The sequence below is a fragment of the Hemisphaericaspora subhashii genome (genome assembly GCF_019202705.1).
Source record: "Hemisphaericaspora subhashii strain CBS 10753 chromosome Unknown scaffold1, whole genome shotgun sequence".
NCBI lineage: Eukaryota > Fungi > Ascomycota > Pichiomycetes > Serinales > Debaryomycetaceae > Hemisphaericaspora > Hemisphaericaspora subhashii.
In genome coordinates, this window is record NW_026057214.1 from 87,885 (window position 1) to 111,851 (window position 23,967).

General features: G+C 35.5%; 11 protein-coding genes across 11 annotated transcripts; 7 read left to right on the top strand and 4 right to left on the bottom strand. All coding sequences in view use genetic code 12, as the record gives it.

Annotated features, from left to right (window-relative positions):
* Window positions 1-71: 71 nt before the first annotated feature.
* On the bottom strand, window positions 72-2,153 carry MLH1 (mismatch repair ATPase; the record flags this gene model as incomplete). Its single annotated transcript, XM_049404841.1, has 1 exon — window positions 72-2,153. The coding sequence occupies one exon, from the start codon at window positions 2,151-2,153 to the stop codon at window positions 72-74; it is 2,082 nt and encodes a 693-aa protein (XP_049265387.1).
* Window positions 2,154-2,332: 179 nt separating this feature from the next.
* J8A68_001212 (Smc5-Smc6 complex subunit) lies at window positions 2,333-3,457 on the top strand (the record flags this gene model as incomplete). Its single annotated transcript, XM_049404842.1, has 1 exon — window positions 2,333-3,457. The coding sequence occupies one exon, from the start codon at window positions 2,333-2,335 to the stop codon at window positions 3,455-3,457; it is 1,125 nt and encodes a 374-aa protein (XP_049265388.1).
* A 63-nt stretch (window positions 3,458-3,520) lies between these two features.
* Window positions 3,521-4,831, bottom strand: J8A68_001213 (putative N(6)-L-threonylcarbamoyladenine synthase; the record flags this gene model as incomplete). Its single annotated transcript, XM_049404843.1, has 1 exon — window positions 3,521-4,831. The coding sequence occupies one exon, from the start codon at window positions 4,829-4,831 to the stop codon at window positions 3,521-3,523; it is 1,311 nt and encodes a 436-aa protein (XP_049265389.1).
* An 898-nt stretch (window positions 4,832-5,729) lies between these two features.
* J8A68_001214 (uncharacterized protein) lies at window positions 5,730-6,818 on the top strand (the record flags this gene model as incomplete). Its single annotated transcript, XM_049404844.1, has 1 exon — window positions 5,730-6,818. One exon carries the CDS (start codon window positions 5,730-5,732, stop codon window positions 6,816-6,818), a length of 1,089 nt encoding a protein of 362 aa, XP_049265390.1.
* Window positions 6,819-8,955: 2,137 nt separating this feature from the next.
* J8A68_001215 (uncharacterized protein) lies at window positions 8,956-10,182 on the top strand (the record flags this gene model as incomplete). The annotated part of the gene is made up of 1 exon (XM_049404845.1): window positions 8,956-10,182. The coding sequence occupies one exon, from the start codon at window positions 8,956-8,958 to the stop codon at window positions 10,180-10,182; it is 1,227 nt and encodes a 408-aa protein (XP_049265391.1).
* Window positions 10,183-11,152: 970 nt separating this feature from the next.
* Window positions 11,153-12,028, top strand: SPS20 (Sps20p; the record flags this gene model as incomplete). Its single annotated transcript, XM_049404846.1, has 1 exon — window positions 11,153-12,028. One exon carries the CDS (start codon window positions 11,153-11,155, stop codon window positions 12,026-12,028), a length of 876 nt encoding a protein of 291 aa, XP_049265392.1.
* Window positions 12,029-12,545: 517 nt separating this feature from the next.
* J8A68_001217 (caspase family protein) lies at window positions 12,546-13,961 on the top strand (the record flags this gene model as incomplete). The annotated part of the gene is made up of 1 exon (XM_049404848.1): window positions 12,546-13,961. The coding sequence occupies one exon, from the start codon at window positions 12,546-12,548 to the stop codon at window positions 13,959-13,961; it is 1,416 nt and encodes a 471-aa protein (XP_049265393.1).
* Window positions 13,962-14,213: 252 nt separating this feature from the next.
* Window positions 14,214-16,946, top strand: J8A68_001218 (uncharacterized protein; the record flags this gene model as incomplete). Its single annotated transcript, XM_049404849.1, has 1 exon — window positions 14,214-16,946. One exon carries the CDS (start codon window positions 14,214-14,216, stop codon window positions 16,944-16,946), a length of 2,733 nt encoding a protein of 910 aa, XP_049265394.1.
* A 511-nt stretch (window positions 16,947-17,457) lies between these two features.
* J8A68_001219 (bifunctional triglyceride lipase/lysophosphatidylethanolamine acyltransferase) lies at window positions 17,458-19,137 on the top strand (the record flags this gene model as incomplete). Its single annotated transcript, XM_049404850.1, has 1 exon — window positions 17,458-19,137. One exon carries the CDS (start codon window positions 17,458-17,460, stop codon window positions 19,135-19,137), a length of 1,680 nt encoding a protein of 559 aa, XP_049265395.1.
* A 12-nt stretch (window positions 19,138-19,149) lies between these two features.
* On the bottom strand, window positions 19,150-19,968 carry J8A68_001220 (Elongator subunit; the record flags this gene model as incomplete). Its single annotated transcript, XM_049404851.1, has 1 exon — window positions 19,150-19,968. The coding sequence occupies one exon, from the start codon at window positions 19,966-19,968 to the stop codon at window positions 19,150-19,152; it is 819 nt and encodes a 272-aa protein (XP_049265396.1).
* Window positions 19,969-22,331: 2,363 nt separating this feature from the next.
* Window positions 22,332-22,949, bottom strand: J8A68_001221 (uncharacterized protein; the record flags this gene model as incomplete). The annotated part of the gene is made up of 1 exon (XM_049404852.1): window positions 22,332-22,949. One exon carries the CDS (start codon window positions 22,947-22,949, stop codon window positions 22,332-22,334), a length of 618 nt encoding a protein of 205 aa, XP_049265397.1.
* Window positions 22,950-23,967: the final 1,018 nt, after the last annotated feature.

Below are 23,967 nucleotides of genomic sequence, written 5' to 3' on the forward strand. Positions count from 1 at the left end.
GCTACTACGTGCGGCGCGAGGCTTTTCCTTTTGTTAGCAAAGAACTCAATCTCCGTATTTGATTACGCGTCTTAACATCTCTCAAACACTTTGTATAACCCAGGTAAATCTGCAATCTGAACTACATCTCTTAGTAAATTCCTTGGAGCCAACAATTGTTTCTTTATTTCCGGAAATAAGATATTCTCCAATTGCAACTCCAATGCACACCTTTTTGACTCATCATCAGAAGGTTCAGGAAGGTATAGTAAGGCTATTTGTCTTAGAATTCCTTTCAAACATTCCTTTTCGTTTTCATAGTTGATTCGGGTACCTAAACGATATAAGAAATATGGCAACTTATTGAAATCGGGTTCTATTCCCGGTAATATCATAGGAAGGGTAGTTAAACAACTATCAGCAATTCCTATTTGAAAATACTCCCAAAACATGTCTTTCATCCTGACGATATTTTCAATTATTTCTTCCATCGGTTTAAGATCGCTCTTTCTTTCTTCATTATATAATGGAGCCAACAATGTCGACAATGGAATTGGCTCATCTAGTTGAATTTCTCCAAAGTTGCAAAATTCATGTAAACCAATCTGATAATAAAGCTCTAGTAGCATCGCAGCATAATCGCACATAAATAACTTAACATCGTATTGAAAACAACAAATCCGCTTAATTGGATCAATAATACCTACATACACTGCATGATTGAAGATATTGGTGAGTGGCTTATCAATAAATTCGGTTAATTCCTGTTTTAATGAGGTTATTGATTCTAAATTAACTTGCACTCGTGGCCTATCATTAGTTTCAATGGTAGTATTCTGGGTTGGTTGTATTAGTGACGAGTCGTCTGGGTCTTCGCCTTCAATTATTGAATCTTCTCGGAATGTAAATTCTCGTTTTATCAGTTCTTGATAACTTTGGGATGGTTGCAGCGCTAAAAATGAACTTAATTTAGCTTGACTTGCATCCACTCTCATCAATTTGTTTTCTTGTCGATATTTCTTGATTTGGGTTGATGATGTCACGTCTTCCATTTCCTCTTGTGGTCTTTTCGAAACTATAGTTTGGGTCTTAAACTTACGTGACGTATCCACACTTGATAACGTAGCATGCACTTTATCAACAAGTAACTCTATAATTTCATCTTCATGCAAAAATCTTACCTCTCGTTTAGTCGGATGCACATTGACATCCAAGTTTTCTGACTTGATTTCTAGACTTATATAAAAGAATGGATGAGACCCCTTTGGTAAGAAAAATTGGAATACCGAATTAATGGCACGCTTCAAAGGTTCGCATGAAACTAAACGATGATTTATGAAGAAAATCGGTTGAATCTTCTTCCTATTGTTAAAATTTGCATTGGTAATAGCAGCAACCACTTTTCCTAATCCCAATTCCTCACTGGTATTATCACTTTCAATAAACATTAATTCATTTGCAACTTCCGAACCATACACTATTCGTATCCTTTCTTTTAACGGTAAATCAGGACGCGTATTCAATTGTTGAATTGGGTCACCAAATTTCTTGCAACTAAACCCTACATGTCCAGTATGAATCGAATATCTCCCCACGATATCTAAAACCTTGGCATACTCTTCACTTTTCGATTTCAATCCTCGTAGTCTTGATGGAATATTATAAAACAAATCTTCGACAATAATTTGTGTCCCGTCACGGCCCGCAGTTGGTTTCGGTTCAACATTTGAACTTGAGGGCTTGAAATTAGATCCACATAACTTCCCATTAATATAAAACGCCTTATATGCCAATTTTGAATCCTGGGTCTTTGTAATTACTGATAATCGAGATATATGAGAAATACTAGCAAGTGCTTCCCCTCTAAATCCATAAGTTGCAATTGATTCCAAATCTTCAAATTTTCTTAATTTCGAAGTCGCAAATCTTTCACATAACAAAGGTAAGTCATCCTTATGAATACCATTACCATTATCGGTTATTTTTAATAGTTTGAGCCCTCCGTCTTTTACTAAGATATCGATCATGGTTGCTTTTGCATCAATGGAATTCTCTAACATTTCTTTTAAGGCATTAGCTGGTTGGATGATAATTTCACCAGCTGCTATTTTGTTTACAACTGATGTATCTAGCTTCTGGATTCTTCTGGTACTGTCATCTGTAGTGTCACTCATAGTCCATGAAGGGTTACACCTTTGAACTCCTAAGGAAATCGTACTGTGGTTGTAAAAAAACGCGTCCTCATTTTTCCCTGACCAAAGAAAAAAATTCCCCGTTGTAAAAATTTCGGAAATCAGTGTTGTTTTCTTTATCAAACAGGAAAGGACAAAGAATCTTAATGACACCTATTGCAATGGACCCATCTGACCTGGAAACTCCCAGAACGAGAAAGAGAAGACTAAGCCGTGAAGAATATCTCACCAGTTATGAAAGACTTCGTCTACGAATGAAAATGGATTTATCTGATGCAGCCAAGGGAGCTGCATCAACCAAGATGTTAGAGAATATAGATGAACTTACTAGATTGTATGGATATGTTCAAAGAGATAGAGTCAAAGATACGATTGTCCATTTAGAGGATTCTACTGTATTTAGAGAAGCTTCTAATTTCGCAGCTATTAATGCTAGAAATATGAAGTTTGATGATAGTCTCGCTATTGATGAAAAAGATTTCTTAAAGAAGTTGAGAGTGTTTGCTGCTACTGATAGATCAGTCATATCTCGTGACTCTGATGATGAGGAGGAAGATGAGGATGGCTTCGAGATCAACGATGAATTTACATTTAATAAGACAAATTGGTTAAAGCTTGGTATACTATATCATCATGTTAGTAAAAAGCCAGTAGTATCTGGTTTTTTGAATGGTCCTTTGGAGACTGAAAGAAAGAAACAAGCACCGAGAACTAGAATCGCAAATGATTCCAAAAATAATACATTAGCTACTGCTCAACAAGTTGATGCCGAAGATATTGCCACCAATGAAGAACAAAATACGGCATATATGGTCAAACTGGTATATCAAACATATTTAAACAAAGACGAAGGTAATGGAGTTAACTTTTTTAAATTATTCATTAATCCGAAATCGTTTGGTCAATCAGTTGAGAACTTGTTTTATATAAGTTTCTTAATTAAAGATGGGAAATTAAAATTATATCTTGATGAAAGTGGAACTCCGTGTGTCCGACGCGTGTCTCAAAACGAATTAGCTGAGGCAACATTGGATAGTAGTGATTTGAAATCTAGTCATCATATTGCTACTTTTAATTATCATGCTTGGAAAACATATATCGAGAATTTTAAAATCACGGAACCATTCTTAGGACATCGTGATGAAGTAGAGGATCAAATGCCTGTTGAGGATATGATTGATGATTCCGATGATGAGTCAGGTCCAACTGAAAGTTCAGCCCCTACTCCGGCTGCGTCTGCTTCTACTTCTAATGGGGTTGGTGTGTCAGTGAAGAATGAGTATTAGTCCTTTTATAGATCAGTTTTTTGAAATTATATTTACAGGTGTAATCTATATATGCATCTACTTTTAATACTTACAAACTCTATTATATTCTTCCTCGTCAACCTTTATCCAACTATCTACACTCATTAATTTATCCAATGGCCACTTCCGTATTGGAATAAATCTAAGATCCGTTTTTAGTTTTAATTCTTCAAAGATGTCTATTCCTGCAACACCGATCATAATTGCATTATCGGTACATAATGATAAATCAGGGAAATGAAATGTGAATTTTTCCTTCATACCTAAAGTCTCTTGATTCTTTAAATCCAATTCTAACTTCTCACGTAATCTTCTATTTGCCGCCACTCCTCCTGAACATACAAAATCTTTGACTCCTAATAACTTCCCAGTATTCTGGAAACCCGTCCCGTGTCTCTTTAATGCGACATTAACTCGATCTATTATATGATCAAAGACCTTTTCTTGTAATTGATATGCAATCATCCTTTTTGTCTTTTCATCTAGTGTTTTCCCCTGTTTTTCCAACCTAATTTTATATCCATGTATACAACTTAGAAACAGGGCGAATGAGAATGATAAATCCGTTGAATGTCCTGGACGTTTAGATTTCCCAAATGGTAAAGTTATTTGGAAATCATATTCATTATTCTCTCTATTTTCAATATCCAAATTAGCAAATTCATTCTTTTCCTCTTCCGAAAACAGATCTATATATTTTTCTAATTCCTTTCCTAACATATTTCCATACATTCCCAATTCTCTTGCACATTTATCCAAAGAATCTCCAACTGCAATATCTATCCCATCTACTATTATTTCATGATCTGTTAATGATTTCAGTAATACTAACATAGTATGACCTCCACTACATAATAAACTTAAAAATGGATATTCAGGAGCTCCAAGTTCTGGTTGTTCCGTCTTGGGAAGTTTTGCAGTCAATAAATGTCCCAACATATGATGCACACCAACTAAAGGAATACCCCATGCAACTGAAAGTCCCTTAGCGAACTCAGTACTCGTACTTAACGACCCTGCCATTCCAGGACCTCGTGTGACACAAAGTAAATCAGGAGGATTCTTGGATGATAGATTATGTTTTGAACAGAATTCTTGAACCATAGTGGCAATAGTAGATAAATGAAATAAATATGCTGCTGTGGGCATTATTCCTCCCAAGTCGGCAGAATGGAGGGTTTTCTTGACATGATCTATAACTTTTGGAGGTTTATCAGGGTGATATTTATCAAGTAATGCAACACAAGAATCATCACACGATGATTCTATAGCCAAAACTTTATAGAATCTTTTAGAGATTATTGATCGTTTTGTGATGTTGAAGTACCTGCTAGTTATATTTCTTCCAATCATATCATATCCATATCCTTGTCCTTTATCTTGTAGAGATCTTAGCCCTATATATTGATGGCCCTTCTGGAGTAGTGGAGATGCTCATCAGACTTGAGAAGGAAAAAAATTCAACGGGAGAACGAAGCGAGATTTTTTTCAGGTCGACGCCATAATCACCCAGTGGGTCTGTAATTACGATGCGTTGTAGACGTTGAAGGATTCCCTAATGAGAATTGATAGTTGACGTAGTAGTCAGACTGGGTTGTGTAGATTGTCAGTGAGGCTGCGTAGGGGGGTTGGCTATTCGGTGTTAATTCCCTCCGTCTCCGCCAACTCCGGGTCTATGTCTCGGGGATCAAATTTCTGGTTATAGCATTGTGGACTGCATATAAATTCAACTGCAAAATTTTCTTAGTAAAACAAAACACCGAGAATTCTAAGCATTTGACTTTAAGGCGAGCGTTTAGTTAGTTAGTCAATGAGAAAAAAAAAATTTCCATCGAATTAAAGAAGTTGGAAAATTTTGGAAATTTTCTTTTGATCTTTAACGGCAAACTTACTATTATTATTGTTTATTGTGTGATTCTATTAAAGCAATTATTTTACGTAGTTTTAAATCTTTTATTATATTTGTCTATATATAATATATATATGAGAAGTATTTAAAGAAAAAGGGAGGGAAAAACTACAATCGTTTATCAAAAATTTTCTTCCACTTAATTTCTACGCCTGGGGCTTGCTTACACATCCACAAATCAGTGTTTACAACCTTTTTCAGTGTGCTTCCAGAGTTATTTATATGACAATATTCATACAAATAGACCTATAGACTTAATATCATCTGGAAATTTTAAGAAAAAAGCAAACAAACAAAACAAAAACCCAACTATAAAACCATTGACAAGACTTTCTATATGCGATGGCACAAGTGTTTACATCTTCCACTATACCGCTAAGTTTAGAACGTCATGAACCACACGGACACCCACATATAGAGACAGGATCATTGCCACCGCCGCCAAAAGAACCAATAGAAGAAACAGGCTATATATCTCCAATTTTCCATTGTATGTTAGCAGGTGGGTTTGGTGGAATGGTTGGTGATACCGCAATGCATTCATTAGATACAGTGAAAACTAGACAGCAAGGTTTCCCTCATAATGTCAAATATAAAAATATGATACCTGCTTATAGAACAATACTAAGAGAAGAAGGATTTTTCCGAGGATTGTATGGAGGTTATACTCCTGCTATACTTGGATCATTCCCTTCAACTGCTGCATTTTTTGGTACTTATGAATATACCAAACGAAAAATGATTAATGATCTTCATATGAATGAAACAGTAGCGTATTTTATTGCCGGGGTATTGGGTGATTTAGCATCAAGTGTATTTTATGTTCCTTCAGAAGTATTAAAAACAAGATTACAATTACAAGGGAAACATAATAATCCTTTCACAAAAGAATGTGGTTATAATTATAAAAATTTAAGAAATGCTGTATCAACAATAGCGAAAGTTGAAGGAGCCAAAACATTTGCATTTGGATATAAAGAAACTTTATTTAGAGATTTACCATTTAGTGCATTACAATTTGCATTTTATGAAAAATTCCGTCAATTAGCAATTTATTATAATGGATCAGATGATGATTTACCTGTATCCCTTGAACTCTTAACTGGGTTCTGTGCCGGTTCATTAGCAGGATCAATGACTACACCTTTGGATGTCATTAAGACTCGTATTCAAACAGCTACCAATACCAGAGAATTATCGGAATCAATATCTCAAAAATCAAATAGTTTGGTTAATTTATTGAATAAGAATGCAACATTAAGAGCACTTGTATCGATATATAAACATGATGGGATATTTGGGGCATTTTCAGGAGTTGGTCCAAGATTTATTTGGACTGGTATTCAAAGTTCAATTATGCTTTTATTATATCAAGTTTCTCTTAGGAAATTAGACGTGTATTTAGATGATGATAGGGCATTACAAGCATAGAAATAAGTGCTCGTATGTAAATAGGTGCTCTGTATAATAGAATTTAATTTAATTTAATTTTAATAATGTGATGATTTAGCCTCATCGACTTGTCCCTTCTATTTAAGCAAGAGATTCACATATGGGGTCTCTTGTGACAATACTTTGACATCGCATGTTCCACTTAATTAGACCTTAACAGATAGTGCATAGGTTTGTTATCATCGCACGATACATCTGTAGGCTCGTTATTGTTCTACTACTAGTAGCCACATCAAGAGACCTTGAAAATTGACTAAAGATTTTCATTGTATATCACAAGAGTTCCATAGAGCTAATACTTCTAGCTAGAGTGGATATCGAATTGCTATTTGGTATGAAGTAGAACAGAAGATCTGGTAATACAGAAATAAGGAATATAAGTATACATATGACAATGCAATTGCGAGCAATACTGGAAAGTGCTCCCACACTGCTTGGGGTATGAGTATTGGAAAGAGGATCAGTTTTTGAGCTCTTCCGAAACAGCATGAGCGATAACGATGGGGATCGAAGTGCGAGTAATCTATCGTGTTCCTTCAAAGGGTTACGATTTGAAACACCTAGTTTTGAATTTCAAACACAAGAATATTAAGTTATTCTTGTTTTGAAAATATTCATAAATAATAATTCCACTGTATAAAGAAAATGAAGAGAGGAAGCAAAATCATATTATTTGGCAATCAGGAAACTGAAACATAAGTGGCCAACACCAGACACCCAAACTAGGTTAACTGATTTAGAATTTGATCATGGAAATGAAACACAAATAAACTCAATTAATGAATATTGGACAAGCACGCACGTTTCAATTAATGCTACCAATAAGTTTGAAAAAGGTTTCCGCATGTGACCAAAATCAGAATCCTTTTACATCAGAGTATTATTACTTCCACAACAGAAACTATTCAAGTGTCTCTTCTTTCTTCTACAATACTTTCTTGGCATAGGTTTAACTCTACCAAGAAGTCAATCTTTTGCAGATGATGACAAAACAAAAATCTAAGAAATAAACTTAAATAACCTTTTGACACCTGAATTGCTTCCGAATCCACACATGCTTTAGAAAGAAAAGAAAATCCGTCGACAAAGTTCTAATCATGTATGTTGTCGATCAGCATGTTAGGTTTTGCATCAAGTTTTATTTCCTAATTTGGTTGCGACAATGGCTGCAAAAAATACAGACAAGAAAAATAAAAACAAGAAAAATAAATTCATGTCTAAAATCCACTCTAAATAACATAAAAGAATAGCACTAAAGAAGAAGAGAAATTCTTTCTATTGGGAAATTCCTTGAAACCAACAATCAGGAGTTTCTTTTAATTTTAACATACTTGGGAGCTTACCGGTATCTGCAATAATAAACAACAGATGCAATAGCTGGCCACAACGTGACGACCAACCCCGGAAACTTAGGTTGTTTAAACTAAAATAAGTTTAAACCTGTATATGATACTTGACAATCATGCTAATATTGAAGTATATCTTTTGGCAGTTACCAAAGAATATCAACAGCACTACTCTTCAGGGCACACTATTCCAATTAGCAGACAATTTCATTGTTTATTGGAAAACCAAAAAAGAATGCGATTTCGTTATTGGAACCATTTCCTTTTTTTTTGAAGCAAGTACTTTTTAGGTCATGTAAAAATGCAACTCTCCTGTTCACTCCTGGACACTTTCAAGAAACTATTCCTTTCTTAATACGACATCTACAATATCAAACTCTTAAATTTATTGGCACAAATACATATACTCTAGAGTAGTACTAGCCATTTACTAAAGCCCAGTCACTCCTCTAGTTACTCCCTAATACTTGCATGTTTTTTCAACATTTCTCCAGAAAGTGGACAGCTTTCTGTTTGTTTTTTGTGCAGAAGAAACTTGAGTTGGGCCATTGGTCATGTTCCAGGAAATGGACTTTTAAAAAATAAAATATTTTTTTGTGTCAGGTTGCAACAAATTAGTTCTGTCAAAAAAAACAAGACCGTTGATACAAAAAATAACTCTCATAATTATTGACGCTTCGATTTGTTTCAATATAAAAGCACCAGGTTCGCCCCCCTTGGTTTTTCATGCCTGATAATATTATATTTTACTTCTTTTAAATACATTAAAAATGCAACTCAAAATGATTTTTAAGATATTATGGCTATTTTTTGTAGCTGCATGTGTTCAAGCAGATCTTCTCCACGGAATTTTCTATGATTTCGAATCTATAAAATGGAGCAAGCAGGGCATCTATGGTTTCCAAGCTCCTATGAGTCACAGTTGGATTGTAAGTTTGAAATGGTGGTTGAAATCAGATGCAAAAGCAGGTGACACGTTTGGTTTGCAATTGCCTTGTGTGTACGAGTTCACAGCTGTTCAGGAATCCCTCATTTTAAATGTTGGAGAAACAGTTTATGCCACTTGTAATTTTGTCAGTGGTAGAACTACTGCTGATTACTCAGAATTAAAATGTACTGTTGTAACTAGTCCTCAATTGTTTGTTTATGGAGTTGTGAGTTTCCCTATAGTATTCAATGCAGGTGGTTCTTCTTCAGAAATTGACACGACATGTGCTCAAATGTATAGAGAAGGTTTAAATACAATTCACTTTTATGATGGGTATCTTATTATCTCAACATATGTAATGTTTGAAGCTACTAAAGTAGATATGGAGGGCTTTTACCCCAATGTTCGGGTTGATGAAACGGCAAAGATTTTTCAAGCTTTCCTTTTATCGGATGTATGCGAAGATGCTTATGAAGTTAAATTTGAGTTCAATATATTTGCTAACTCCTTCCGTTCAGTTTGTCCTATTAAGTTTTTTTTAGCGTCATCAGTGAATGATTGGGGTTACCCGAAAGATGTAAAACAAATAAACGACGATGATATAGAAGTCGGGAATTGTGGGGAAGGTGCAGCTGTAACACTCAGGATCACGGACACTGACTATACTCCATTTATGGAAGTAAACCTAGAAACAACTAAACCGACCATACAAACTTCTGCAACTGGGTATTCTTTTGCAAACACCCTCACTTGCAAAGATGGAAGGACTATAAAACATTCGACCGTTTTATCTTATGCCCCATACACTTCAATAAGCGCAAGTGGCCATGGCAGAGCCGTGGAATTTGTCAGCACCATAACTGAAAAAGATATACTGGTAACACATCCTTCAATTGCTACCTATGGCCTGACTGATGGAACACTTTCAGCTTTTGTTTTGGTTCCAATTCCAACAATTACCACGACAATTACCTGGGATAGCTCTTTTACCGAAACAGAAACTAGTACAGCAGAACCAGGAGGTACTGCTGTTGTCAATATTTTGGTTCCCAATCCCCACAACAAGTAGAAGGTATAGCTAACACAGAAGCTATTTCTGCAGATTCAGGAGGAATTGTTATTGTAAGTGTTTTGGTTCCAATTCCAATAATTACCACCACAAGTACCTGGGTCTCATATTGCTTACTACACTTATGATGTTTGCCTATAATTTATAAAAGTCAGTTCTGCGACATCACGACACGGATGTCGTTACTTTAGAATCTGATCGATTTGAGTCAAGTGTAATCAAGTGTCATTGTTAGAGTTTTATATAAATAATAGCGTGGTATCATAATTGTATCGCAAATACGGTAATTTGGGGTTAATTGTTTAAAGTGTGCTTGGTATTTAACAAGCTACATTTCTTCTGTTTTTATATGTTTTTATAATTTTTAGAGTGTCAATAAATTACGAACGATTTAATAAGAGAGCAAATATCAAAAGTCTTAAGTCTGACCATCGCTATGGTTAGGCCATTAGTGGCGAATTAACTAGTTCGACATCGTCTACATTTACCACATATCCCCCAATATCAGTACCATTACATATAAGCTATCAGAGAGTAAAGATTAAGTGAAGCAATTTCCCTCTACGCCTGCCTACACATTTAAATCTTTGTGGTTTAAACTGTGACACTGGGATAGCTCTTTTACCAAAACAGTAACTAATACTACAGAACCAGGATATACTGCTGTTGTCAGTATTTTGCTTCCAATTCCAAAAAGTAGATTTAGATACAAAAAAAAGCAATTAACTATTAAAACAAGGATTAACAGAAACTGTTTGATTCAATGCCATAAGTTCAATTTTTCATATGCAATTCTACGCATATACAGTCCCGCGGTACAGAACTAAATATCCCCCACATCTGTCAAACAAAAGAATCTGGAGGGAACGAAAATTCTTTAAATAAATTGATGAATCCACTTTCTCTAATTTCTTAAATAGCTTTCACTTCTTCTTAAATCAATAGTAGATAATATAATTATACAGGACAAATGGGAAATACATTAGATCAATTTTGGGTTGCAAGAAATGTTTGGAAACCAGACTTATACAAAGATAAAGTTGTCTTTGCAACCGGTGGTAGTGGAACGATTGTTAGAGTGCAAGTAGAAGCATTAGTCTTGTTAGGTGCCAATGCTGTCATTATTGGTAGAAATGCTGCAAAAGCAGAAGCAGCCGCCAAAGAAATAGAATCCTTAAGACCAGGTGCTAAAGTTTTAGGACTTGGAAATGTTGATGTTCGTAGTGTTCAAAGTTTGAAACAAGCTGCTGATACCACAGTTGAAAAACTTGGAAGAATTGATTTTGTTATCTGTGGTGCTGCTGGGAATTTCATCTCAAGTATTAATGCCCTTTCTGCTAATGCCTTCAAATCAGTCATTGATATTGATTTATTAGGTTCTTTCAACACCGTTAAAGCCTGTTATGATCAATTAACAAAAAATAAAGGATCAATTATATTCGTAAGTGCAACCTTACACTATTATGGTGTCCCCTTCCAAGCCCACGTTGGTGCTGCCAAAGCTGGTGTTGATGCCTTATCAAATGCCCTTGCAGTAGAATTAGGACCAGCTTGTGGTATTAGATCCAATTGTATCGCACCCGGTGCCATTGCTAATACTGAAGGAATGGCAAGATTGGCACCTCCAACTGCAGTTCCAATTGAAAAGAAGGTCCCATTACAAAGATTGGGAACTACTGAAGATATCGCTGATGCTACTGTGTTTTTGTTTTCTCCTGCTGCCTCATATATCACCGGTGAGGTTTTGGTGGTTGATGGGGGGCTTTGGCAAGTTGGATCACCTGTCTCGGAGCTTTATCCAAAAGCTGTTGTGCAAATGCATAAAAATATTGAAAGTAAGTTGTAGTTGTAATTAATTTTTAGATGTAATTAGTTTTATATTTTAATACTTTAATTGAGAATTTCCGAGCATAATTTGTATGAATTGTTACTTAGAAGCAGAAACCCTGTGAAATACAAACTTCCAGTAGGCAATCAAGAGGAAACGTACAGCTTCTGCTCGATTCGTTGTAAAATTTAGGCAACTCCCCAAGTAGCTATCTTTTTTAAAAAAAAACCTATGTCGTGTATGTTTTCCTTTCAACTACTTAACTCTGAGGGCAGTCAACTAATCAAATAAACTAATCTGAGTCGGGCAAAATACCCAACATGATTCATAACGGAATGCTTATGGTTCAAAGAGAAACTTGCAACCGTTGTGTGGAATGAAGATGCCAACGACATTTCTTGAAGTTATTTGCGACATTATTCATATGCGACATCTCCCAAAAGTGATCTGACAACCCAATAAGGTTTGAAATTGAACATGAAACAAACATCCTCTATCCTTCTCCTTTCAAACAGTAATTACTTCAATCAATAGAATGTTCCCTGGTAATTACAATAATCGACCTCCTCCACAACAAGGAGGGGGGTATAGTTACAACTACAATTATAACTATAACTATGGACCACCACCAGGAACTCCACCAGGATACCCACCCTATAACAACTATGCTCCACCACCAGGAACTCCACCAGGATACCCACCCTATAACAACTATGCTCCACCACCTGGTCCTCCTCCACCTCAAGGTGGCTATTATTCTCGCCCACCTGGTCCACCCCCCTCTGGAGATTATTCACGTCCTCCAGGCCCACCACCTTCCGGAGGATATTCTAGTCCACCTGGCCCGCCACCTTCTGGTGACTATGCACGTCCACCTGGCCCGCCACCCACTGCATCATATCAATCAAACTATTCCCGTCCTCCAGGTCCACCACCTGGAACACCCCAAAGGACAACCTTGTACGAACCATCGCAAAATGATTATCATAATCTTCCATCAGGGCCCCAAAGTTTTGGTCAAAATACCAATTTTTCTTTCCAATATTCCCGTTGTAATGGACGTAAGAAGGCATTACTTATAGGTATAAACTACTTTGGAACCAAACAAGAATTAAAAGGATGTATTAATGACGTGAAAAATATGAGTCAATTCTTGGTTTCTCGATGGGGATATAAATGGGATGATATAGTTATCTTAACTGATGATCAACGAGAAATGGCCCGAGTCCCAACTAAGGCCAATATAATCCGAGCAATGCAATGGTTGGTCAAGGATGCTAGACCTAATGATTCGCTTGTTTTCCATTATTCCGGGCATGGTGGGGTGACTGAAGATTTAGATGGTGATGAAGAGAGTGGATATGATGACGTGATATATCCTTTGGATTTCGAACAGAATGGACATATTGTGGATGATGATATGCATGCTATTATGGTGATGCCCTTGCCCGCTGGTTGTCGTTTGACTGCTTTGTATGATTCTTGTCATTCGGGAACGGCATTGGATTTACCATATGTTTATTCTACTAAGGGTTTAATTAAAGAACCTAATATGTTGAAAGATGCTGGTTCTGGAACTCTTAATGCGTTTATGCAATATCAAAGAGGTAATATTGGAGGAGCAATTTCTTCAATCAGTAGTGTTATCAAAAGAGCTACAAAACTGGGAAGTGTAGATAGAAATAGGGTTATACAAATGAAAGCATCTCCTGCTGATGTCATTTCAATTTCAGGATGTAAAGATGATCAAACATCTGCAGATTCTAAAGAAGGTGGACAATCTACCGGTGCAATGTCATGGTCTTTTATTAAAGTGTTAAATGATTATCCTCATCAAACATATTTATCATTATTGAATAATATGAGAACACTTTTAAGTGAGAAATATTCTCAAAAACCTCAATTGAGTTGTTCACATCCTCAAGATATGAACATTGAGTTTATTATGTAGTTTATTTAGAGAAATTGTTAGATAGTTTGTATTTAGTAAGAGATTTAGAAAAAGATTCATTAATTATGACGTCACTAAACATTTTTGGTGATTCGCGTTAAATCAGTCAATGTCAACCAGTCGATCAGTCAAAAAAAAATCTTAGCCCAACTGTTACTTCGGCAAAAAAAGAAAATTCTTATGATCTGATTTACAACACTTTGCTTCTTGTTTGTTAAAACATATTAAAAAAGATCAATCAATAGAGAATCAATGGCCGATAACGTTGAAAGACAGAAATCCACGAGATGGGTTAAATCGGTTCCAACTTATGGAGATTGGGGAGATGATGAATATGGCTATGGCTATGAAGAAGACGAATATGATACTAATGATGATGGTAGTTATCAACAACAACCACAACCTAATCAGAAGGAAGATCATCTTGAAATTGGCCATAGTAAACTTCCCCCACTACCACTGAATTTGCGAGACGAATATTTGAGTCACCAACAGGAGCAACAGCAACAACACGAAAAGAGCAAATCGCCTGAACAGGAACACAATGTGGAACCTGATTTTCAGCATGAAGCAGCACCAACCAAAAAAGAGGAACCAACCAATGCATCTGAAAATGACTTCATTTTGTCAGTTGATAGAATGAAAGAGGTCGATTCTGATAGCAGCGAAGAAGACGACGACGAGGAAGAGAAGGATGAAGTAGCTCATACCGACACCGGACCTGAAGTTATTGATGATTCACACCTTTCCCTTCAGAACAGTGAGTATTCGCTGTCCAACAAGAATTTTTCTTCTTCACAAATTGCTAGCGGTTACGACTCTGGACAGAGGTCACGCTCTCATTTGGATAGTCAATCGTTCCACTTTGATCCATCTCCAGCATTACCTGGTTCAAACTCGCGTGCGGGGTCCAAACTGCCATTGAAGATTGATGTTGGTCAACCCCCAAAAGACATCGCTGCACCTCCAGACACTCCGATATCTGAATATAGTTTCCAATCAGACTATTCATATCTGAAAGAACCAGTTGAGTTATCAGTTAAAGGTAAAAGTGGTGCTGGACATCCACATTCCGAGGATGAAACCAAATCAAGCCCATTACATGAAGAAGAATCCAACTCTTCAAACCCTCCAATTGATCAGTTTGTCCTTTCGGTTGATAAAAAAGGTTTCAACCAATTGAATGGAGATGAAGATGAAGACGATGATGATGATGATGATGATTGGGGATATCACAGCCAGGCCAGTAGTAATGACGAGATGAATACTAGTGAAATCGAAGCTTTAAACATAAACAAAGCACCCAAACCTGCTACAACAGAATCATTCCCTGATCAATCAGATGTTAAACCTGAAACTATAGACAATTTAATTAATGATTTAGCAAGTGGATCTATTGGTGAAATGGATGGAGACAGTGGTAATCAGGAAGTATCTCCAGAAGAAGAATCATTCAGTTATAGCACCTACGCCAATATTCTTGATTTGAATGCGGAAGACGATGAGGAATTGCCTTCTCCGGTTGAACCTTTATGGGTCCAAAGACAAAAAGAGGCACATGATCAATACTTGAGTGAATTCTCAGGTAGGAAGGCTTCAGTAAGAAAAGCCCCTTCCTCAGGTCTAAATGACAACAAGGATTTAATGCGTGTTGAGACAGGTAAAGAGATAGAAAAGCAACCAAATGAATCTGGCAACTATGTGACCCCAACTAGTGCATATCCTGATAGTGCTGTCAGTAAGGAAGCTGATTTATATGGATTAACTACTGATTCTTTGAGCAAGCTACCTGAACAAACTTCTGGAAAGCGAGCAGAGGATGATACTAATAGCTTGGAACAAGAATATCTGGAGGATGAAACAACTCCGGACCATTTGAATATTGCTCCACCTCAATTAGAACCAGTTGCGTCAACAGGATCATTATCTACTGGCAAACTTTCAGCAGTTGATGATATTAGGAGTCATAAAGAAGATATTGAGGAGGATGATAAGAACCTTTTCATGAAACCCAGAGCCCCAAATGCGGAAGGCATTGACAAGAGAGTTTCTACAGTGAGTAATGCTAGTTTTAATCTTGGAGGATGGGCTCCAAACACTGACAATTTCCGTAATCAATTCATTAGTGAGAATGATAATGAATCTACAGTTAATTATAGTCCGGATGATTTTCTGTTTACAAAAGGTGAAACCCCTAGTAGTTTGAATGAAGAAATACATAATAGAAGTACTGATTCTATTCCTGAAACTGTGGATGTTGCATTACCTAGCATACATGAAGGGCCAGATTTAGATGAGGATGATGATAATGAGAATAGGATTGGTAAATATTCCGGTCCAACTAATGATGTCCAATCTCTTACTAAAACCATTCAAACTTCAGCCACTATTGATTCGGTGTTTAAAGATCATAAATACACTAGTCCATTATTTAAAGAAGATATGTCAACTCCATCAGCTTCGAGAGAAAATTTGAACCAAAAATATACAAGTTTATTAGGTCCCGAAAGTGCTCAAGTTGATGAAAGGCAGAATGATGAAAGCTCTGTAGGAACTAGTGTCAAGCGTTTATCATCCCTATCGGCGGGTTCAACGGAATTATCACCTGGAGATAAGAACTTTGTTCCAGATAAATACCCCGTATCTGACTGGAAGAGTATTGTGACCATTTCTCAACCAATTGATAGAATTGCCGCGTTTAAATCAGCACTTATCAGAGAAGCAGAATATGATACTGGATTACAAAATTGGTTACATATTACATTAAAACTGGCTCCTGATACAAATAAGAATATTCATATTGGTAAGATTGCAACCGAGGCTTACCTGAATGCACAACATAGTGAATTAAGAAGACATGGAACTCTTTTAAGTAAAGTTTCGATTGTTAAAGATACTGGGGCTCATGCTTCTAGTTTTGGGAAGAAACTTTTCAGTAGAAGTAAGAAATTTATTAAATCTTCATCACATGGGGATTCAAAGTAGTGTAGGATTTTTTTTCTTGATAGGGACTTGAAAGATATTTTTATATTTAAATGCGTTTATATGGGAGTAATAAATATTATAAGTACATTTGTAAACTATTGTTTATTAAGATCTCTTAACTCTTCTCGGGAAAGCTTTGGTTTTTATCACATGCATTGATTACAAAGGAGACATTTATGGTTAGACATTTTACTTTGTGATTTTTGTTAATGCCCCGCGAAAAAACTGATTGTAAAATTAATTTCACAGCCAATTCCTTTAATTCCCAACAAACTGGTTGTTACCTTCTCCTTGTAAGTTTCTTTCAATTTTGCTATAAATCTGTTGGCAGACGGTAATAAGGTTGTTAAGTGTATATTTAGTGACTGATTAGAAAATGGTAAGGAGATTAATAAATAGGTTTATTCTCCCTGAGATTGCATTTATTATAAACAACACCCCTAGTTTCATTTGGGCTATTATTGATTTCATTATGGATATTTGCTTCTTTTGGGTTAAGAGATTATATCGTATGTATACGAGAAAAGACCCCTTGAATGAATATCTTAAAGTTATGAATAATGTAGAAAGTTATAAAGAATGGAAAGTAACTGCTATGGCAATTGATAAACTTACAAATATGGATATTTGGAGACAAAATTTCATATCTAAACATTATGATTATTATTTGATTAATGAACGAATTAAATTATTAAAGGAAGCTCGAGAAAATCAAGACTATCAACAAATTATGTCCTTGTTGAGATCAGGATTGATTAGAAACTTTGGTGGTATCTCACAAAAAAGTCTTTATCTTAAAGCTTATATGGGAACCAAATATAAAATTGAAGAATATATTAATGAAGTCTTAAGCTGCTTGGATTATCTTAATGAGACATTGGCTAATGATGACGATGAATTCATCATGAATAGTAAACAATTGAAATTGGATTTCTTCCATGACGCAAGGCAATCATTTGGTTGTACTGCATTATTGTTGCAAGGAGGCTCATTGTTTGGTTTGTGTCACTTGGGTGTAGTTAAGGCATTGTATTTCAAAGGTTTACTTCCAAGAATTATTGCTGGTAGTGCTGTTGGAGCGGCTGTTGCCTCGCTTGTATGTACGCTTAGTGATGAAGAGCTTGTTCCTATTTTATTGAATACTGGTGAAGTTATGAAAGATATTGATAGCTTGAACCATGATGTTGATGAAAGGTATGGCAACGTGATTGAGAATGTTGTCAAGAAAGGTTACTCCCAAGATATCTTGGTCTTCCTTAAATTTGTACGTGATACAATTGGGGATGTCACTTTTGAAGAAGCATACATGAAGACCGAAAAGATTTTGAATATTGTGGTTCATCCAACGAGTCAAGCTGTCCCATCTTTGCTCAACTACATCACTGCTCCAAATGTGATCATTTGGACTGCAATTTATGCCTCAATTGGAACTGGGGTTTTATCTGATAACGTTCAATTGTATGTTAAGGATTTTAATAATGAAATCGTGTTGCAAAATCCATTAATTAATGTCAAATTCATGAAGCCTCAAGATGTGACCTATCAACAACAATATTTCAAATTTAAAGACACTGAAAATGGAGAAGAGAAAGAAACAGTAATACTGCATCGTGACTCCCCTTATACTAGATTAACTGAATTATTCAATGTCAACCATTTTGTAATCAGTTTGGCAAGGCCTTATCTTGCGCCGTTAATCAATAACGATTTGAAACATTACCATTCATATGGAAAGATCAAATATGAAAAGACAAGCAAGGGTAAGAGTCTCAAAGTAGGTGGTAGCGAACCAAGCAAGAATATTAAAGTTCAAACTACAAAGGCTACAGGTTATAATTTTACCAAAAGGCTTAGAAATCTTGCCTCAATGGAAATTAACCATAGATTGAATGTGATGAATAAACTCGGAATGTTGAATGATGTAATGAAGAGGTTCTTTATTGATGAGAAACCGCCTACTTTGCAATCATTTGCTTCAATTCGTGAAGTTACAATTGTTCCTGAATTGAGATATTTGATGAAAGATTTTGGTAGAGTATTTGATGTACATAAAATGCTGGAAAATATCCCATATTGGGTCTTGGTTGGAGAAAGATCAGTTTGGCCTTTATTTCCTTTGTTACATTCTAGATGTGCTATAGAATTTGCCTTAGATGATTTATATAACTTCCATAGAAAGAGAGGTATTTAAAGTAAGTACCTCTTAACGGAAATATAATTTGACATTTGAATCTTTTGTGATGTTGTAAATGTACTCTTTCTCGTTTATATGTATTTGCGGAATATCAAATGGAATTGATCCTTGAGAAACCACAAGACTTCCAGTTATATCTTTTGCTCTTCCTGTAGCCAATGGTTGTAAACTAATATTCAATTGTGAACGATGGAATAATTTAATTAAGAAATCCGTGATTTTATAAGTAGCATCTTTTGGATTTCGACTATCAAAATCAACATATTGAGGATAATCTTTTGAACTTATTACAAATAATTGACGACAAAGTTTATTCAATTTAATCAAATTAAATAATAAATCATTACTTGTTATATCTGTACAATACAATAATATTTCTGGAGCCTCTATGAATACAATTGTCTTTGGATCAATTATTGATTTGGATATCTTATCAAATAAACCATTGACTTCTTTAATTGCATTTTCTGGTGTTTTAATCTGTTCAATAAATAAATCACTAAAACAATCAATAAATTTAAAATTCGAATCATTCGAAAGATCCAATCCATTCTTACGACAATTCTTAATATAATAATCCTGTGAATGTAAAAATGATATCAACACCACTTTCGATCTATTTGAAACCTTCTTAAGATCATTATTTATTAAACTTGCCGTTCCAGTTATGGCATTTTCAATTAATGAATTGACTAACCAATTGGGAGATGTACCTTGGACATGAGATATTATTGATAAGTATGATGATTTTGATTCTAGTGCCTTGTCGTGAATCAAAGAGTTATCTCTGAAGAATACTAAGTCTTGATTTGGAGTGGATGATGCCATTGTCTAATGGAGAAAGAAATGTTAAGGGTGGTGGTGGAAATGAGATTTATTGAGATGAGATTTTTTTTCTGGAACCCTTTTGATGAATTGATGCAAAAAATGATAATGCAAACAAGATACACCACACAGACTATTTAATGTTGTTTATGATGTTGTCAGAGACATGAGACGCATAGTTTGGGTACATACCTAAGCAGGGCATTCATCTGAGTTTCCCTTGATTGGATTTCATCGCAAACTCTACCGCTAAAAAATCACGTCAAAAAATTTTTGAAATTGTACTTCCAACCTCCCCAATTCTTTCAAATATGCCCTTTTGATGACTTCAGTGAACTCTATTGCCATTTACATGTCCAAATATCACCCCAAAAAGCAAAAAATGCGCAAACCCGGAATCGAACCGGGGGCCCAACGATGGCAACGTTGGATTTTACCACTAAACCATTTGCGCTGTGAAAATGCTCCGCGACGGGGAATTGAACCCCGGTCTACCATGCGACAAACGGTAATTCTAGCCACTAAACTATCACGGAATTTCGTGAAATTTTGAACAAAAATGTTTTTGCGCCAAATTTTTACCCACGTGATTTCTGCGTGATTTTCACGCGATTTTCACGTGAATTTGCGACATTATTACCCATTTAGGAAGGTGGGACAGGGTGGAAACAAGATTCTATGAGGGAGTCCTACTCGTTTTCCTCATTCAATATACTCCTAATGTAACTCTTCAAGCACAATTCTGAATGAAATAGTAATGAATTAAATCTGTATTAAGGCTTCTCTTTGAATATTTTGTTTAAGACAGATTCTCGAGGTTTGAAATACATTCAAATTCTTCTCCGAGACTAAAGAAGAAGGAAGATAAATAAGCTTTGTCTTGTTGTTGACGCAGTCCCCTCAATACCACCACGTTTATTGTTTATTATATATGTTTTATTTGAACTTTTCTCGAGGTTTGAAATACATTGCTTTCTCCCCTACCATTTGAATATTCTTGCTCTCATCTCCAGGCTCAGAAAAAGGGACAAAATAAAATGCAATTGATGTGATACAGTCTATATATGAAAGAAGAGGAATTGTTAACTTGTCTTTATATATAATTAGTTGGTGAATGGAGTGAATGGGTTTCCTTTGTGTGCGGGCCGATTGAATTTTTTTGTGAATATTTCTTCAAAAATGAATGAGCTTGGAATGTGTCCTCAAAATAAAGCAAATATCAGAGAACATTTCACTAACAAGCACCATATCAGGACTGCCAAAGTTAAATTTTCAAGACACGGGATTTCAATTCCTTTAAGATCAAGCTGTATATTAGGGCAGAAAAGTAAGTTGGGAGATGCCAAATTCATAGAACCTCATAGCAATTCTAGTTTTTAAAATTCATACTAAATGCTGCCTGTTTCCATATAGAGGTTTAATATTTTAGATATGGAAATCAATCTATTTTCTTGATTGTGGACCCGATGGTGGCTTCTGCCGAATATGTATCCAGCCTTTAGTCTACACCTCATAATTTTTTTGCAACCATTTTTTTCGCAACCAGAATTTTCTGACTTAACCCACTTAGTGCTTTAGTTCATCCATAAAAATTATAGTGCTCAAAGGTGTCTGATTTCTATAACCATAGATATTATAGATCAAGAATCTAAGATGTTGGTCAGAAATTGACTATACATGCTTGATTTAATTCACCTTCATTGGTTTACACTTTGTGAGAAGAAATTTGCACTTCTCCAGAAGAGTTTTGGTTAACTTCGCAAAATAATTTCTCAGATACTTAAAGAAATTATTTCATAAGCTACTACTAACAACAAAGTAAACTTTTTCCTGGATTGGCATTTAATCTTATAAAGTTTATGTTTACATTGGAAAGTTCGATATCTCGTTCTTGTCCGCAATGCGGGACTCATTTCTGTCCAAGATTATTTCACCTTGTTGTCATAAAATACAATCATTAAATATTCATAGATTAAAGGCATTGACCTTGTAAGTCCAAGGTCCCTGAGCTGATAGTTATTTCCTAACAGTAAGAAGTTAGAATACCTTTTCATTTCAGCAAATCAAATCTGTACTAAGTACGAAACAATAGCCAAGTTACCCCACCAGACGACATTTTTCACGCACGACTCTTTCTCCCAGTTAATGACGTAGTGCGGGTCTGGTCAGCCATTGAAGAGAATTCTTGGCTAAGATAATGGCAACAACTGATATTGAGCCAGCAGTTAGAGAGAGCACTGATTACAAGAAGCGGTAAACTGTCATCAATCACAATTTCCAAATCTACAAAATAATATGTCTTCAGTAATAACAATTTCTATAGAAACAACTAATATACACCGTAAAAATATACACCGAAAATCTGACTACCTATATCCTCTATAAGAATTGGCATTTGAATCGCCAAATGGAGTATCGTCATTATATGACTTTGAGTAAGGATCTGAAGAATAAACTGGTTCGTAGCCTCTATTAGCAGTAGTATATCCTGGACCATCATTTACAAAATGAGCCTGTTGTGGAGCACTATTATATAATGATGGAGGGGATTGAGGTTGTTGAGGTTGATAAGCATATGGTGATGGCGATGGTGGTGATAATGGTTTTTCAGCTTGATAAGTAAATTGAGGTGATGGTGATGGTGGTGATGGAGGTGGTTGTGGTTGATAAGCATATCGAGGTTGAGTAGTTGGGGGATACATATTTGGATTGACATATGTGGTTTGAGCAGGTTCTCTTTGAAGTCTATTAGCTTTCCGACAACAACAACAACATAATGCATCAAGACATTTTGCTCCCATAAATATACATTGGAAAAGGGTTGTTAATATCCAGATAACAAATAAGGATCCTACAACAATTAAAACAATTGCAACGATCTTACATGTTCTATTGGCCATACACGTATCCCAACTCTTGAATGCTTCTGCTGTTGATTTAGCAGATTCAAATATGTCTCTCTTGTATTCGTTATATAGATACATTCTTAAGGGTTTTTTTCTTTAGTTTTGAAGTTTGATGATGCTTCAATGATGAACTTTTTTAAAGAAAAAGATTGAAATTATTAAAATAAAAAAAACCAGACGACTCCTTTTTTTTTTTCCAGAATTTTGAAAGGAGTTTTAATCTTTTTTATTTGTGATTTTTATTTCGATTCTTGTGTGAAACAAAATAATAAAATAAATTTATGCACGAAGTGCGGTTTAAATTTCTTATTCTAAAAATAGCGAGAAAAAATAATTGTCTAGGTGATAAAAAATATTTTGATTTCTTTTTGATTGCAAAATTATTTTATTTTTGAATGTCTAGTAAAAAAAAATGATTCAAAGTGGCGCATTCAACATTATATTTCGCCTGCTTTTAACCACATCGAATGTCGAGGATGACTAATTGACCATATCGCTCATGGAAGAACTGGTCATGGTCACTCACGGAAGAATTGATCATTCATACTTAGCCCGATAGAAGATAGAATGATTTATTCAAAGGGCAAGGCTGCGAGTGGTGTCGAGAATGTAGGGGGCAATTCAGCCAAACGCACTCACCACACATGAAACCCAACATGACTTTATTTTTCTTTGTATCAATCAATTCCTTGACTCTCGTAAAATTATGCAATTATTTTGTTGGACTACACATGAAGCTTGCCCCATATTTCCATTCTGCTTCTATGAAGATAAACTGCCGCGTGAACTAAAGTTTTGGCAGACATCAAAAAAATAACAAAACGCGTCATAAAAATACCATGACAACCTGAACTCTTTGTCTCACAAGTTAAAAAACGTATACTATGGAAACAAGGAACAGTTACATGTGACATATTATTATTTCCAAATAGAGATAATGAACGAACTTTCTATTGATAGGAACTTAATAGATTTTAAAATTTGTTTCTTTTCTGCAAGTGTGACATTGGAGTCGCGCTAATCTATTTGAATGGTTGCAAAAAAAAAACTATATTAAACGGGATCCACGAAATGTCAATCTCTTGAGCAATTGCCA